An 18,011-nucleotide genomic window follows, 5' to 3' on the forward strand; every position below is an offset into this window, starting at 1 on the left:
TTGGATAACACAGTTTAAATCAAAATAAATATGATACATATTATAAATTTTACTAAATAAAATTTTCATCAAATATAGAAATATATTATGTTATACATAATTAATATAACCACAGATTAACAAGCTTTATATAATAAATAATTATGATATAGCAAATATCTATATTAATATATACAATATAGATATTTTATTTTAATCACATTAAATCGATATTAACGCTCAATTATATATATTATAACTTATGAAAAAATGTTATATGGCCCTTTCATATTAATGGCAGTACCCTTTAGGGGTAGATATTTTGACTTCTGCCAGAAATTAAACATACGGAAATGGTAAATATATTTGATCAACATTTACATACCAATAAATATTATCAAATTATTAAAAATTAAATACAACATGGTACTTAACCCTAACACAAACACGGGTTCCACAAACACAATTTTGACTCACAACATAAAAACTATATCAAATTATTAAAAATTAAGTATTTCCAAATATAATGTTTCTTAAATATATAAATCATTATTATTATTATTATTCCTGAAATAGTCACTGATCTTCGGAACATATATTAGTGATTTATTTTCTTCTTTATTTTTTTAGTTTTTTTCTTAAATGCTTTTGAGATCGTTTCCGAAATCCAAATAACGAATACTAATATAAAAAATTAAAAAATGTATAATTTATTTATATTCATAAATTACTTAGTGCTGAATATATTTTTATTGACTTATTATTTACTTTATATGAAATTCCTAATAAAATTATTGTTGCAACCAATATAAATGAAATTGGAATTAGTTTGTTTATTACCAATGAACTCAATAGTGTTTTTTCAGAATCTGATACATCAGTTTCAGAAATTGATGCTTCATTTTGAGTACTTGGTGGTAGTGTTTCACTCAAAGAATCATTTTATGTTCCTTTAGGACTTGATCCAGAAACTTGTGTTGTTGTTTTTTTCGTTATACGGCTTGGTAGTTTATTTCTTATATTAGAATCATATAAGTATTTTTAAAAGAAGTATAATAATTTGATAATATAGACAGTATTTTATTATATGAATAATCTTTAATATTATTAGAATCATTCTTAAGTTCATTATGTTTATTAACCAAATTATTAGTATATTTTAAATGTGTTTCGCCATCGTCTTTTTTACCAGCATTATTAATCGTATTGCATAAGATTATAAATAATTCATAAAGTTTAGAAATATTTTCATTAGAAATATTCATCAATTCTTTTTTTTTATTTATAAGATCTATATAACTTGTATATTCCTTAGCATCAGCTATATTATGTTTATACTCATTGACACTTTCCATATGATTACTATAAAAATCTTTAAACTTGTTGATTCCGCTTTGTGTTTTTTGATTTAACTTATAGCCTAACCACATCATAAAGTATACAACTATATCAATCTTATAATTTGCATTTATCGAAAATTTACCACTGTTACCATAAAATTTATTAAATAACCATAAACAGACAACATTAATCTTATTAATATCACTGTCACAATTCTTATTAGGGCAGTATTCATTAAAAAATCCACTATTAAAATCATATTCTTCAGATTATTTCAATTCATCGCGAAAAACCCTCCTGAAAATTTAAACCTTTGGCACTATGAATCAATTTTAAACAAAATTAACAAAATACCATTAAAATTAAATTTATTAGTAATATATATATAACAAATTATCAAATAATCCAATAATATATATATTGCTAAAAAAAATAATATATGAAACGTACAGCCATTATAATGAAATTTCATTTTTGTTTTGCAAATTGAGTAAAATCATGCTGTTTTATATACACTTCCCCCAATATGTGACGCAAATAGTTTAATCCTATAAATATCAATTGTCTGTAGTTAAATATATTATAATTTATTCAATAATTAAATTAATATAAAATAATAAGATTACTAAAGAAACTTTACATTTCTGTTTATGATAATTATATAAATTACCTTAGAGGGTTTCTTAATACATTTTTGACTAAATATAAATATAATGAATTTTGTACAAAAAATGCTATTCTAACTAACATCTGGTATAACTTTATTATAAAAATGGATATACTTTTGTAAATAATTTAAAGTATATCTCCTTGTATATATTTTTGATCATAGAAAAACATAGCATCTTCTTTTTTAGTAGAACCTTTTCTAAAACTTAAATACTGCATAAATTTAAAAAATAAAAAGTTATATTATTACTATAATCCTTAAAAGTATATAAATAGTCATTTTCTAAAATTATAACATTTACAAAATAAGCTATATGCTCCATTTTCAATGAAAATTACATAAATTTAGATTATTTTTAATCAATATAAATAAATTTATAATTCATTTTAATGCGTCTAATAACATTTTTATTTCTATGTAATTCAATTTATATTATACAAAAGCATATTGCATAAAACTTTTATTATTATATACATACTATTTCAGTGAATAGAAACAGATCATTATAGTATCATTTTAAAAGTTAAAAAATATATTTTTATATAACTTTTATTGAGCTTGTATAGAACATAAATAATGTAACATCTGGAAAGAATTGAGGGATTACTTTCGCATTTAAAACATTTTTACTATTATTTTTGTCAGAAAAAATTACAAATTTTGTAAAAAATATTTTTTTGAATTATAGAACAAAAATTATATATGGAAAATAAACGAATCACACGAACAACATCATATTTATATAGAACAAGAAAATATTTAATTATGCATTAAAAAATTACGTAAATATATATTTTAATCAATTTAATGAGTTTGATTACTTATAATAATAAACGAATTTATTATTGTTTAACATTTATGTTGATTTTTAAATTCAGAGTCTTCTACCTATGAATTTATCATTTTACAAAAAACATAATCTATTAATTAAATTTATCATTCTAAGGAATCTTATTTTTTTTATGTACAAAACAAACCAACGGAAAAGATAGCATAATAAATAATATAGGCTCTGGACGGATATATTTAATAATATACTTTTTTTGAAACTGAATTATAATCAATCTCTTTGGCCTTTTTCACTAACTGAATTCACAATTATCTGCATCAATCCTTTCTCATAGAACATCTTTGTATTTTTTTTTCATTTTTTTCCCATTAACCGATTTTATAACCTTTTTCATCTTTTTTTTTCTTCATTTTTTCTGCACAATCAAGTGATAAATACTAATACAAAAATTATGAAAATATATAATATATTGTAGTGAGGAAATATTTTAAAAATGTTATATTTACTAATTTCATATTATTTACTTTATACACAATTGATAAAACAATGAATATTGAAATGGCTATTATTGCAATATTCTTTATCCTATCTTCGTTATAAATATTTGTACAACATATTAATGGGGATCCATTTTGTTTTAATCCTATTCCAGGATTTAATTTCTTCATACGGTATACTAATTCACACATTCTATCTTTGGTATTCTTTGTATTTTTTAATTCACACAATGGTATTTCTGATCGGTTTCCTGATTCAATCCCATGTTTTTTTTTGTGAATTAAGTGATTCAATATATGTTTTATAGCATTCTTTTGTTCCTATTTCTTTTTTATTATCTGATGTATTCAAATATTTTAATACATATTTTGAATCATCTAATATAGTCATCGAATTTTTTCTTCCACTATATGAATTAATATTTTGATATTTTGAACATTGATGCCCCAATTCCTCAGAAGTTTTTTTAAAATATGAATTGTTTTCATTACAATTTGCAATCTTTTTTAATTTTGTATGCAAATTACAATTTCTTTTTTCATTTATATTATCATTAACATAATAAATTATAAATTTGTTGCAATATTTTTTTAAATTTTTCAATAAATAAAAATGCGAAATACATTTGTTAAGAGTGTTATAAAAGATTCTATACATATTCATACATTTTACAGAACTATGCACAACATCTTTGTTTGAACAATCATTTTCTGCATATTCATTAATTATATTGCATACTTTATCAAATAACATATTAAGCTGTCTAATGTATTTAGTATTATAATCTAAGAAAAACGAATAATTCAATTTCAATGAAAACGCATCTAACTGTTTTTTATAAGATGGATTTAGACAGAAGTTGCCATCATTTTTCATGACGTATGTTTTATGGCTCAAACGCATCATAATATACTCATAATAATTACTATAATTTTCGTAAATTAAAGTCCCCTTATAAATAACTAATAATTTTTGAATTAACCATATACCTAAAGTGCCAATTTCTTCAGAATAAGAATTAAATTTGTCTGTGTTTTATGTCTGATCATAAAGTGAATATAACATGTGTAATCCATTAGTAAAATTAAATTTACTAAAATCGGGACTTATATTTGAAAAATGCTTATTAACCTTAGAAAATGTTTCACACTAAGAAAATATTTTAAAAATTAATAAAGCATGTATTAATGAATATACTATTAAAATAAAATTTAATTATAATTTATAAGCAATTTAAAATAAAAAAAATAAAGGGTAAAATGTTATTAAAAAATATGGACTTTCCGCATCCTTAGACATTATAATAGATTATAATTTTTACTTGTAGACTATGCGGTATCATATTATTTTTACATAAAATATATATAGTATATCAAAATAAATTTTATAGTTACTTGGGCTCTATATAATTAAAAATATCTTTGGTTATTTAAAATTTATATTAATATGATATAATAATACAATGCAGTACCATAATATTTACTCTTTGTCAGCATATAGCCAAATACTTAAAAAAAATATTTGTTTAAAACAATTTTCCTATATTTATAAAATTAAATTAATTCATAATATCACCACTTTTAATAATATCATAGTTAACACCAATTATATAATATTTTGTGTTATTTTAATAAGTTTAAATAAAAAATATATCCTTATATTTATAGATCTACAGATAGTACCAAAGATGTGTTCTTTATGTTTTTTAAAAATATTTTTTCAAAACGATAATACTATAAATATATAATGAACGAGAAATATATTATTACTAGAATTGTTAATAGAATATGTGTATTTCATTATTTTATATAATAAATTTATATATCATATTATTCCATATAACATATTTTATATTTTTAATATGTTTTCTATCAAATATAAAACGCATTTTTTTTAAATTATAATACTTGAAACATAAATTACCCTAATTTAGTTTTATAAACAAATGATATATAATATATTTATTTTAGTCAACATAGATAACCTAAAAAAATATCATAGAATAATAATATCATTATTTACATGCAAATATACTTTTATTTCTAAATTTATTTTAATATATAAATTGGGGTGAACATTTTAAAAAAAATATTATAATAAGGAATTTAATGTTAAATTATAAAATAAAAATAAATATAATTATTTCAATTTAATTTTCTTTTATTTTTATTATTAGTTAATTATTTCTAATTTCTTTTATATTTTAATATTCCTTTTCATATTCTAATGTTTATTTTTCTTTCTTATTTATTAAATGCAGTTTACAATATTCATATATACTGTTATTTACTATTATTTTTTCTTATAAGTATTCTATAAAATTTACAAATGGATATTTTATGATAATCTTCAATGATATATGCATCTATATATAATATCATAACGTTGCATTATATATTCGAAAGTAGCAATAGGTTATATCGTAGAGATACAGTCATCTATAATATATAATTAACATTCTCATATTTGTCAATAAGAATCTAAAAATATATTGTATATGGTTATAATTAAATATTATTTGTTCTTTGATGTACAATAACATAATTTTAATGAAAAAAAATAATAATTAATATAATTCACATTATTTTACTTGGTAGTTTTAGTAGTTGTAATTTCACATTGAAAGTACAGTTAATTATAAAATATACACATTAAAATATTTCATTATTTTTACACAAGATTTAAATCTGATTACAAACTTATATAATATATAATGAACTTACATTCATATAACTGGATAAAATAAAAATGATATACATTTTTTTGTATTTAATAACCGATTTATTTATTATTTCATTGTATAATACAGAGATATAATTAATGTATCCAGTGAAAATTGTTTATATAATATAAAATTTAAATGAATATAAATATTTTTCGTAAAAATACATAATTTTTAATGTAAGTTTATGAAATTATATGTATAATAACATATAGAGATATTAATAATACGCATACAATGTATTGCTCTACATCTATGTTATGATATTCATATTTAAGTAATAATTCGGTGTAGTGTTCATATCAATAATAATTCAATGCCTAATTATTAATATAATAAGTTAAGTATTCATATAGATATACGCCATAATATATAATGTTAGTTTTATATATCTAATTTTTTTTAATTATTGAAGAATATGCTCGGAACAAAAAATATATATATTTGATGATATATAATTATAGTGAATTAATTTTCAATATAAAAAATAGGAACAATAATGAATTGAATTTAAATATAGAAAATGATTATATAGGGTGGTATGCTCATTTATAATAGAAGTATATATATTTCGATTCATATATGACGTTATATTTCATTATTAATATTATAAAATTAAATTTATATTGATATTTACCTCAAAACAAAACAACTTAAAAAATATTGTATGACGAATGTATACTAAGGCTTTATATTATATAAATAAAACTCATGCCTGTTCATATTAATTAAAAATCCAACAAAATAATATTATTTATAATACATAGTTAAACAAATTTGTCTACTATATATAGTTTCTTTTTTTTATTAATATATATAATACAGTCAAAAATATAATTATTACAATTTTTTAAATAGTAGCCAATTATGATTTAGCATAATGGAAGTCTTATATATGGACATACAACATTTTATATTAAAAAATAAATCATAGATGTTATACTATAGCCATAGTTAAGTTATATAAACAAGCCAGAAAAAAATATTATAAATTATGAAAAAAAAAATTTTATATGATTCTTTTAATGTTTTCTCCTTTTTTGGAAAAGTCATAATTAATTTTAAAGTTTAAATCGGGGGTTATAATAAACATATTACTTAGATTAATAAGGTATTACTTATATACATTTAATATACATGCATAGAAAAATAAATACGGTTACATTTTAAAAATCCGATAAGCACCGGAATTTAGCCATAAATTATATTTGATATCAGCCTTAAAATGATGCCATAAAAATAGAAAAATGAGTTATTTTACTTGTTACATAAATTTGATAATTTTATAAATAGTATAGATTAATTAAGGCTCATTTAAAATATATGAATTTAAATTAATAAAAAAAACATAATAATCTTAATTCGACAAATTACAAAAAAAATGTTTAATATTTTTTGAAATACATATAAGAAATACTGTGCCATTTTAGTATTATTTACCCATCCATAGGGTTTTATTTAATAATTAACTTTTTAAAAAATTCCTTTATTTTGTATAAAATTGTAGGCATCCTTTATTAAAGACATTGTATACAATACTACATATGTAAATCTAGTTCCAGAAAACATCAACAATAATGTTGGAATTAATGGTAATATTACTGGAATATATCCAACGGCATGTTTAACAATGTTTGATGCAATAGACGTATTTAGATTACGTCGTTTACGTTTTTTTCCTTTACTCATTGTTTTTGCATTTTTTCTGCAATCAGAACAATCACATTTTGTATCTGACGACGGTTTATTAAAAGTATTTACATTTGGTAAACCTAACATATTCATTATTGGTAGTAATTGATTTATATGCATTGGGGGCATATTATTAGGTTTTTTACCATGTCCACGACGGCTACTTCCTGGGTTTTCTTGTGGCATTGCTTGTCCAAACATTTTTAACATTTGTTTTAGTTCATCTTCTGATGGCATTGGCATGCCTGGTATTGGTGGAATTGGAAATGGCAGGTTTGGCATCGATGGGGCTGGTTTTTGTTGCCCTTGTGGCATTGATTGCCCAAACATTTTTAACATTTGTTTTAGTTCATCTTCTGATGGAATTGGCATGCCTGGTATTGGTGGAATTGGAAATGGCAGGTTTGGCATTGATGGGACTGGTTTTTGTTGCCCTTGTGGCATTGATTGCTCAAACATTTTTAACATTTGTTTTAGTTCATCTTCTGATGGAATTGGGAATGGTAGGTTTGTCATTGATGGGCCTGGTTGTGATGGGCCTGGTTGTGATGGGCCTGGTTGTGATGGGCCTGGTTGTGATGGGCCTGGTTGTGATGGGCCTGGTTGTGATGGGCCTGGTTGTGATGGGCCTGGTTGTGATGGGCCTGGTTGTGATGGGCCTGGTTGTGATGGGCCTGGTTGTGATGGGCCTGGTTGTGATGGGCCTGGTTGTGATGGGTCTGGTTGTGGTGAGTCTGTCATTGATGGGGCTGGTTTTTGTTGCCCTTGTGGCATTGATTGCCCAAACATTTTTAACATTTGTTTTAGTTCATCTTCTGATGGAATTGGAAATGGTAGGTTTGGCATTGATGGACCTGTTTTTTTTTGTCCTTGTGGCACTGCTTGTCCAAACATTTTTAACATTTGTTTTAGTTCATCTTCTGATGGAATTGGAAATGGTAGGTTTGGCATTGATGGACCTGTTTTTTTTTGTCCTTGTGGCACTGCTTGTCCAAACATTTTTAACATTTGTTTTAGTTCATCTTCTGATGGCATTGGCATGCCTGGTATTGGTGGAATTGGAAATGGAAGATTAGGAATTGATGGTTTGCTACCTTTTCGCAGCGCAGATTTTGGTAGAAAAGCTGGGTGTTTAGGTTTAATATCACCATAGTTTTCTTTAATCATTTTTTGATATGATTTACTATCTTTTTTTTTATTTTTATATTTTTTTTTTATTTTTTCATTATCTGATTCATCATCTGATTCTTCTTCTGATTCTTTTTCTGATTCATCATCTGATTCTTCCTCTGATTCTTCCTCTGATTCTTTTTCTGATTCATCATCTGATTCTTCCTCTGATTCTTTTTCTGATTCATCATCTGATTCTTCCTCTGATTCTTTTTCTGATTCATCATCTGATTCTTCCTCTGATTCTTTTTCTGATTCTTTTTCTGATTCTTTTTCTGATTCTTTTTCTGATTCTTCTTCTAATTCGTCGGATTCTTCTTCGGATTCATCATCAGATGCATATTTTGTTTTTATTTTTAATTTATCACGATTCTTTATTGATTCAGCTAAATTACGATCATTTTTAAAAGAAAAAATTGATGAGTTATTATTTATTTCTGTATTATTAAATGATATATTATCCTGAGGAAATGATAAAAGCAAAATATATATAGTATATATTATAGATAAACTAAGGATTAAACCACATTTAATAGCAAATACGAGATTCAATATATAGTGTTAGAATATTATATGATAGTCATATATTTATTTAATTATATCATTAATAATAAACAGAAAACTTAAGTAAAATGAAAACATTTATAGAATATTTAAAGAAAAACATTCATATATTGGTAATGCGTAAATTATATAGATGTACAGGCCATACTTATGTAATATATATGTACTCATACATATATCATTCACTCTTATGTTTTATTATTTATATTTCACAACTTACATTGTTATAATATTGAATCCCCAATACTATAATGGAAAAAATATATAATTTAATGTTTAGAAAATTCTTCTTTTTATATGTTTTGACACTTTTATGTTCCATTTTTAAAACAGTAAAATTCCTTTTTGTTATTTTATATTTTTAGCAGTATTATTATATTTGTATATTTTAGTTTACTATTTATAGATGGCATAAACCAACTACTATACGTTTTATAAAATATTAACAAATTATTACATATGTTTTGTATGACAAAATAATAAATACTAATTTATATATTATGTTTAGATGGTACTTTCATTATTTTACTTTCTTTATATTCTATCTAACTTAAAAAAAAAATTTAAATAAATAATATTTAACATATATTTGTTAAAATATATGAATAAAAGCCTACAACTATACTAACAATACAAATAAACATATTTTATATATTTTATTATATTTAATATGTAAAGCATTGTTTTTCGATTTTAGAACAACACAATTATATTCATTTTTTTCTATTTATTCTATAATTATATAAAAAAAAAAAATTATCTCTTTTATGTCAATTTATTTTATTAATTATTTTTTCATAAAGCACAAATATAATGCGCGCATGGCTCTAGAAAATCATAATAATAAGCAAACATTTTTAGATAATTTATTATTATAGGCGTATATAATAAACATTATTATAAATAATAAAATAAAATATACCGATGTTAAAATGTAGATCATTCATTAAGCTTATAATTTGCATGCTAAAAAAAATATACATGTATAAAAGATACAATTTTTTTAATATTAATGCTGAGGATACTGACATTGTTATTAATAATAATAATATTATTTTTTTTTATTGCATTTTATTATTTTTTATTATGCTTTATTATTTTTTATTATGCTTTATTATTTTTTATTATGCTTTATTATTTTTTATTATGCTTTATTATTTTTTATTATGCTTTATTATTTTTTATGTTTTATTATTTATATATAAACCAAATTTAATTGTTTATTTTAACAAATATATATAATAGAATGAAATGAATAAATAATCTTAGTCATAAAAATTACTAATACTACACACCATCGTTCTAAATATATATTGTGCCTGTTTTTATTTGTTTAAATTTATTATATAAAATTCTTATTTAATAAAAACTTTAGCTAACTTAATCTATTATGACTAAATATTTGTGATATAATTTTTGTATAACAAATAAATAATAATCATTATATTGGAATAAAACAGAAAAATAATATTATTTTCATTTTTTTTATTACAAAATTTATATATTATATATAGTTATATTTATGAGTGCCAAATATAAATTTTGTAATTTATACATTATCTTTTTATATTAATATTAATTCTCTATAAATATACGTTTCGTATCATATATATGGCCGTATAGAGAAAAATAAAGAAATGAATTAATAAACACCAGAATAAAAATCTATTAATTTAATATGAATATATTGCATTCGTTTCATTGGATTGATATTATATATATTTATTAAAAAAAATCATACGCAACTATAGAAAACATTTATATATTATTTTAGTTTTTCTTCCATATAGTCTCAAAAAAAATAACTGAAAATTGTATATATTAAAAAAATGATATTAAATAAAATATTTTACTTAATCTTATATATAGCACTAATTTATATACCGTATCAAATTTCTCAAAAATAACAAAAAATAATAAAGCAAATATATACATATGATATTTGTAAATATTACAGATAATTAAATGTTCATAAAAACTAGAAATTAATACAAAAAAAATAATGGCGTTACTATACAAAACCCAAAATATTTTTTTATGTAAATGCCTCGTGTTGTATTTTTACTCTTTAAAGCGTAAATTTTAACGATGATATATACAAATATTAAATATTTCATAAAAATAATAAATATATTTTAGTTTGCATACATGAAATATATATCCTCATACATTTTATATTATATGCTCAGACAATGATACAAACTTGGCATCTGAAAAATTTATATGTTTATTTATATTTTTAATAGTATTATATTTCAATGGATATATATTACTGTATTTATTCATTTCTAAAATGATGTGAAAACCTTCTTCCATCACAGAACAATTTTCTATTATAAATGATTCATTCCCCTGTAAAAATGACATAATAAAAAACGTACAAATATATATTATTCAAATATTACGACCATAATGCATAAAAAAAATTATATAGACAATATTAAATAGTTTATTTTCTTTTTCAATTTTCTTTTCTTTCCTTTATATCACTTACTTTAAATAAATCCCTAAATTCATTTCGCAGCTTAACATAAGCACATCCCGTTTCGTCTCCAGCCAAAACATAAAAAAAAAATTCTAACGAAAAATAAAAATTTTAGTTATATATATAATATAAACACATACAAAATAAAACACAAATGTGTACGAATAAAAAATATGTAACATATTTAAACATACCATTATTGAAGCAAATAGTCACTGTTTTCAAAACAATGTTAAAATAACGCAAAAATGGGTTTAAGTCTTTACATTTTAAAAATTCAAGATTTGGCAACTCTTTTAATGCTTTCAAAAAATTTAAACTATTTGATTCATATTCAAACTTGTTTGTAATGGAAGCTAACTTCCCATTGATATTATTTTCTACATCATCATTTCGTTTTTTTTTTTTTTTTAATTTGGTCTCTTTCTTACTTATTATATTACATTTTTTATTGTTATTATTATTTAAATCAAGTTTTATCTCATTTCCACGTATAAAATTATTATTTTCAGAACTTATTCTATCTATATCTTGACAATAATTAATAATTTCTTTTCTTTCTTTAGACAAATGTTCTTCAAGTTCATTTATTTTATTAAATTTCAAATTACATAAGTTATTTCTATTTCTCATATTATTACAACTTATATCATAAGCATCAGTTTTTTTTTCATTATCATTTAGATCACTTTTCTTTTCTTTTCTATTATTTGCCTTTATTTCATTTATTTTTTCATAAGTAAATCTTGAAAGATTTACCGAAGTTAAATTATTATTTTTTGAATGAATATTCTCTTTAGAAATTTTGTCAAACCTCAAATTATTACTTTTTGTTTTTTTTTTAATTTCATGAAATTCTATGGATGAACTAGAATTATTTTTATTTTCATTCATTTCACTATTTTTTTTATTTTCTAATGATATTATTTGTAAACTCTCATTTTCAATATAAATTTTCACTTCATTTTTTTCTGAACATTTTTCTATTTCAATCTCTTTATTTTTTAAAATTATATTTTCTTCATTCTGATTAGAAGTAAAAATTCCAATACTATCTTCTCTCTTGATTTTTTTCATTATTTTTTTTTCACCCCATAACATTTTATTTTCAAACAATTCGTTATTTTCACATAATATATTTTCTGCCTTTTCCTCTTCTTTCTCTTTTTCTTCCTCTTCACTATTCATAATAACAATTCCCAAATTGCTATTTTTGCATTCAGAAAATTTAATTTGTTTATCTTCATCCCACAATTCATTTTCATGCAAATTTTCTTTATCACAAAGTATTTTTTCATCGTCTTCTTTTTCAAATATTTCGTTATTTCCATTTAATACAGCATCTGCTTCATACTCTTTTATATTATTTTCAGATATTATATTGCATTTTGTTTCTTTAATAAATGTATTGTCAACCCATAATTCATTTTCCTCTAAAACATCACAATTTTCTCCTTCATTTGAATTATTATTTATTTCAATCATTTTTTCATCAATTAAAGAATTTACTTTGCTTTGATTATTTAGTGATTCATTATCTTTACACATTTTTGCCTTTTCAAAAAAAATTATTTTATTTTTACCTTCCTCTTCCTTCTTTAAAGTATCTTGAATAATATTATCACTATTCCTTATTAACAAATTTGTGGATATCTTTTCATTAAAAGCATTTTCATAATGAAATTTTTTTATCTTTTCAACCCCTGATGTGCCACACTCACCATCTATAATGCTCATATTTTTTTCAAATAAAAACGATTCAATGTTACCTTTTTCTTTCGTTTCTTCTGCTTCATTTATTTGGTTTTCATAAAAAAACTTATCAAAAGAATTGCATTTTTTTTTATCGTTATATTCTGCACATTCCTCCATAACACACTTGTTCATAACATCTTCTACATCATTTTCCCTCTCACTACAATTAACTTTAATTTCTTCTATTTCATGTATTTTTTTCGGGGTTATATTGTTATTCTCTTGAAAGTTTCCAACTATTGTATTTTGCTTTACGTCGCTTTGTTTTGCATCGTTTTGTTGGCAATAATTACTTTCAATATGTTCTGTATGTTTTTTAACTTTCATTCCATTCTCGAAATTTGGTAAATCATCATTATTATTATTAGGAAAATTTGCATTGTCTACTATTTCGGAATTCTTTATATTATTCTTTATTAAATCTGTATGCATATCATTATGCATTATATTTTTATTAAAACTATTTTCTTTATTTTTATAATCTTTCACTATTTTTTCACAAATATTATTTTCATTATTATATGAAGATTCACATTTAAATACAAAAGGATCTTCTTTAATTTCATTTTCATCAATTTTTTTATATGGCATATTATTAGATTCCATCAAATTAAAAGAATTTTCATGTAATTCATTTTTTTTTAGAATACTTGAAATGATTTTATCTGAATTTTTTCCTTTAATACTAACATTTATTTCCATTATTTCATTCACTTTTTTGTCATCAAATAGTTTTGGTTTCAAAATCTTTTCATTTCGTCCACAATTTTCCAATTTTTCATTATTATTTATACATTTATTCCAAGCTATTTCAAGGAAGGAAAAATCTGAATTTTCTTTAAATATTTTTTCATTTTCTAAAGGCTTTTGATTGTTATCGTTTTCTGTATTATTCATATTTTTTATATTACATTTCGGTGGAATTTCCTCATTATCCTTAGTTCTATAATCATCAAAATCTTCATTTTCAAAATTAAAATTTTGAAATTCATCCTCTATATTTTCTAACAAATACCTCTTAGTATTATTTTTCAAATTAATATTTGACCAGTCAATACTTGAATTCCTTTCAAATTTTGGAAAACTATTTTTCGACTTTTCTTTGCTATCCTCATGATTGCTATCATTATAGTTCGAAAATTCGAAATTGCAAAAATTATTTTGATTTATTTTAAAAAAATTATCATCGTTATCGCTATTTTCGTCGAATTCCACCCAACTCACTACATCCTCTTTTCCACTTTCACATATTAATTTATCTTGTTTATTTAAATCTACTTTTAATTTATTTTCATTCCTATGATCAATTTTATCTACTTCATTTTTGTCCAATTTTATTGTGGGGTTCACATTTTTATTAATACTATTTGAGTTTTCAAATTTTGTATCCTCAAATAGCAAAAATATATCTTCGTCTTTTTTATAACATTCTTCATAATTTTTATTTTTATCAATATTATTATCCAAACAATTTGTTACATTTTCTTTATTATCTCTTTTTTCATTTCCACCTTGCGATTTTGTTGATAATGAAGTAATTTTGTTATACAAATAAAACATATTCGTATAAAGAAAGAAAAAATATATCACCGTCTTATCACAAAAACAAAAAACAATCAAATAATAACAGTGTCAAATAATATTAAAACCATTGGAAAAAATTAAAGTAAAACAAACATAAACAATATAAAACATCGCTTTATTTTTCGTTTTTTTAAAGTTTCTAATCAGTTTCAAACTTTATATAATTACAACTCCATTTTTTATGAAAAATACAAAATGTATGTACTTATAATTCATTTTTTTATGAAAATAAAAAGTAAAAATTATACAAGTAATTCAAAAAAATAAACCAAACAATCACACAAAAATAAAAGAATTGGAAAATAATAAAATTCCTTTTTAAAAAAATGCAAAATATTTTGACAACATAAAAAAATATTGTATAAAATTTGCATCATCAGATAAATAAACATTTTATTTCAGTGCTATAAATCATGGATATATTATTTTTAAATATTTGCATATATACATATATCCATGTTAAGCATACAAAATTTGTTATTCTTTTATTTATTTTTTTTTTTTCCAAAATTTAAATTAGTATAGTATTAATTTTATTATACTGATAAATAATACATTATGCAAAATAAATGTTTTTTTTTGTGAGTGTAGGGATTATAATTAAAATTTTTTTTTTTTAATTTTTTTCATTTTTTTATATACACTGAATAGCTTTAAAATTGTATTGTATCACTTTTATTAACACAATACATTATCGTATATGGCTAAAATATTATTCTATATGACAACAAATATATAAATTTTTCTCCAATTTTGTACCATTTTTTTATTTCCCCTATATATATACACACACACATGCATATATCCATATTTTTTTCTTCTTCATTCATGTCTGTAAAACTATGTAATAATGATAGTTTTTAGTAAAAAAAAACACACTCCAGGATTCTTTGACTTTTGCTTTAAAAAATGCATGAACTATTTACCAATTACCAAAGACAACAACTATACCAATCAAAGTGGAACCACAAGATATAACATTTATTCTAGTGTTGAAAGCCATAGTGGCTCCAGTAATATTTTTATGGAAATGCTAAATTTTTATGCCTTTAAAGTTAAAAGAAAAAATTTAAATACTAAATTGCCTAACGAAGTTAATACAAACAAATATGTTTTATCCAACGAAATTGACAACAGTATGTTATATTCTCAAAGTGCTAATAATGAAGTATTACTATGTTTAGGTGTATTAAAATATAAAGATGAAGAAGTAGATAATGAATTAAACTATATTCATAATTATTTTAAGAAAATAAAATGTCGTATTGATCCATATACACTATGTGAAAATAAAATAAAAAACATTGATGAACATATATATAATATAATAAAAACAGATTATAATAATATTAATGAATTTGTTACTTATATTTATCAATATAAAGGGAAAAAGTTTAGAGTTATTTTAAGCATTTTGTTAAAAAATATATTAACATATATAGATAATGTAACACCAAAAAATAAGTCTAAATTTAGAAATATTCAAAGAAATATTTCTAAAACGATTCAAAATTCTCATCAAAATAATCGATACAGACATATAACTATATTAAATAAATTATATTCAAGAAAAAATCTTAAAAAAAAAATAATCCAAATTAATAAAAATCCTGATAGTAATATATATACAAAAAATATGATACTAGAAAATCAGTGTAAAATTATTGCAGCATCAGAAATTATACATATGGGATCTCTTTTACATGATGATGTAATTGATGAATCTGAAAAAAGGCGAGGATCATTATCATTACATAAAAAATATGGAAATAAAGTTTCTATATTATCTGGCGATTTTTTATTAGCACGTGCATGTTCTGTATTTGCAAGTATAGGCTATCCAGAAATATGCAAAAGGTTTTCATATGTTATCGAAAGCTTAATAAAAGGAGAATTTTTACAAACAAACCTCAATTATACTAATATAGAAGATGCATTAAAAACATATTTAATTAAATCATATCATAAAACTGCATCTTTGTTTTCACATTTATTTGCTTGTATAGCTATAATATCATTTCAAAACGATCAAATAACAGAATTATGTTTTAATCTTGGGCTTCATATAGGAATGGCTTTTCAACTATATGATGATTATTTAGATTATAAAATTAATCCCAAAACAAACCAACCTATACTTAACGATATTAAAAACAATATTAAGACAGCTCCATTATTATTTAGTTATAATTATAATCCAAATACTGTATTGTCTCTTATTAATAAAAAATATTTGTCAAATGATGATATTCAAAATGTCTTGTTTTACATTAAAGAATCAAATAGTATGAAGAAAAATGAATTATGCTCCTTATTGCATATGAAAAAAGCTGCAGATATTTTAGAATCTTTAATATCTTATTGTAAAATATCCAACAATATAGAACTACAAAATTATCAAAAAAATGAAATTGATCAAAACAGAACAGCTTTAACATCTCTCATTTTTAATATGTTAACACGTACTACAAAATAATTAAATAATCATATCACTATAAAATCTATTATATATTCAAAATTAATTAAGAAACAAAGATTCCTCAATGGAAATGAATATCATAATTCATTTTGTAAACATTAGAAAAAATAATATTATTTAAAATGGTGATCTAATATTTCACACAAATATATATACATCATTTTATTTGTAAAACTAATTAATATAACATTATACCGATTTATATGTATGAATACATATATTTATGTTATAAGTCAATGTTTTTAATTTTTCAAATTTTATTTATATTTTCTGTATATAATT

At 21.6% G+C, this 18,011-nt stretch overlaps 3 protein-coding genes and 2 pseudogenes across 3 annotated transcripts, besides 2 other annotated features; 1 reads left to right on the plus strand and 4 right to left on the minus strand.

Annotated features, from left to right (window-relative positions):
- Positions 1–597: 597 nt before the first annotated feature.
- PBANKA_0300400 lies at positions 598–1,776 on the minus strand (annotated as a pseudogene).
- Positions 598–1,776: a sequence feature (BIR protein, pseudogene;~PIR protein, pseudogene).
- Positions 1,777–3,148: 1,372 nt separating this feature from the next.
- On the minus strand, positions 3,149–4,620 carry PBANKA_0300500 (annotated as a pseudogene).
- Positions 3,149–4,620: a sequence feature (BIR protein, pseudogene;~PIR protein, pseudogene).
- Positions 4,621–7,473: 2,853 nt separating this feature from the next.
- Positions 7,474–9,748, minus strand: PBANKA_0300600 (Plasmodium exported protein, unknown function; the record flags this gene model as incomplete). The annotated part of the gene is made up of 2 exons (XM_034565863.1): positions 7,474–9,324; positions 9,647–9,748. The coding sequence occupies 2 exons, from the start codon at positions 9,746–9,748 to the stop codon at positions 7,474–7,476; spliced, it is 1,953 nt and encodes a 650-aa protein (XP_034419890.1).
- Positions 9,749–11,598: 1,850 nt separating this feature from the next.
- On the minus strand, positions 11,599–15,226 carry PBANKA_0300700 (nucleic acid binding protein, putative; the record flags this gene model as incomplete). Its single annotated transcript, XM_034565874.1, has 3 exons — positions 11,599–11,778; positions 11,921–12,003; positions 12,106–15,226. 3 exons carry the CDS (start codon positions 15,224–15,226, stop codon positions 11,599–11,601), a joined length of 3,384 nt encoding a protein of 1,127 aa, XP_034419891.1.
- An 874-nt stretch (positions 15,227–16,100) lies between these two features.
- PBANKA_0300800 (octaprenyl pyrophosphate synthase, putative) lies at positions 16,101–17,726 on the plus strand (the record flags this gene model as incomplete). Its single annotated transcript, XM_034565885.1, has 1 exon — positions 16,101–17,726. One exon carries the CDS (start codon positions 16,101–16,103, stop codon positions 17,724–17,726), a length of 1,626 nt encoding a protein of 541 aa, XP_034419892.1.
- Positions 17,727–18,011: the final 285 nt, after the last annotated feature.

Source organism: Plasmodium berghei (assembly GCF_900002375.2).
Source record: "Plasmodium berghei ANKA genome assembly, chromosome: 3".
In the NCBI taxonomy this organism is placed as follows: domain Eukaryota; phylum Apicomplexa; class Aconoidasida; order Haemosporida; family Plasmodiidae; genus Plasmodium; species Plasmodium berghei.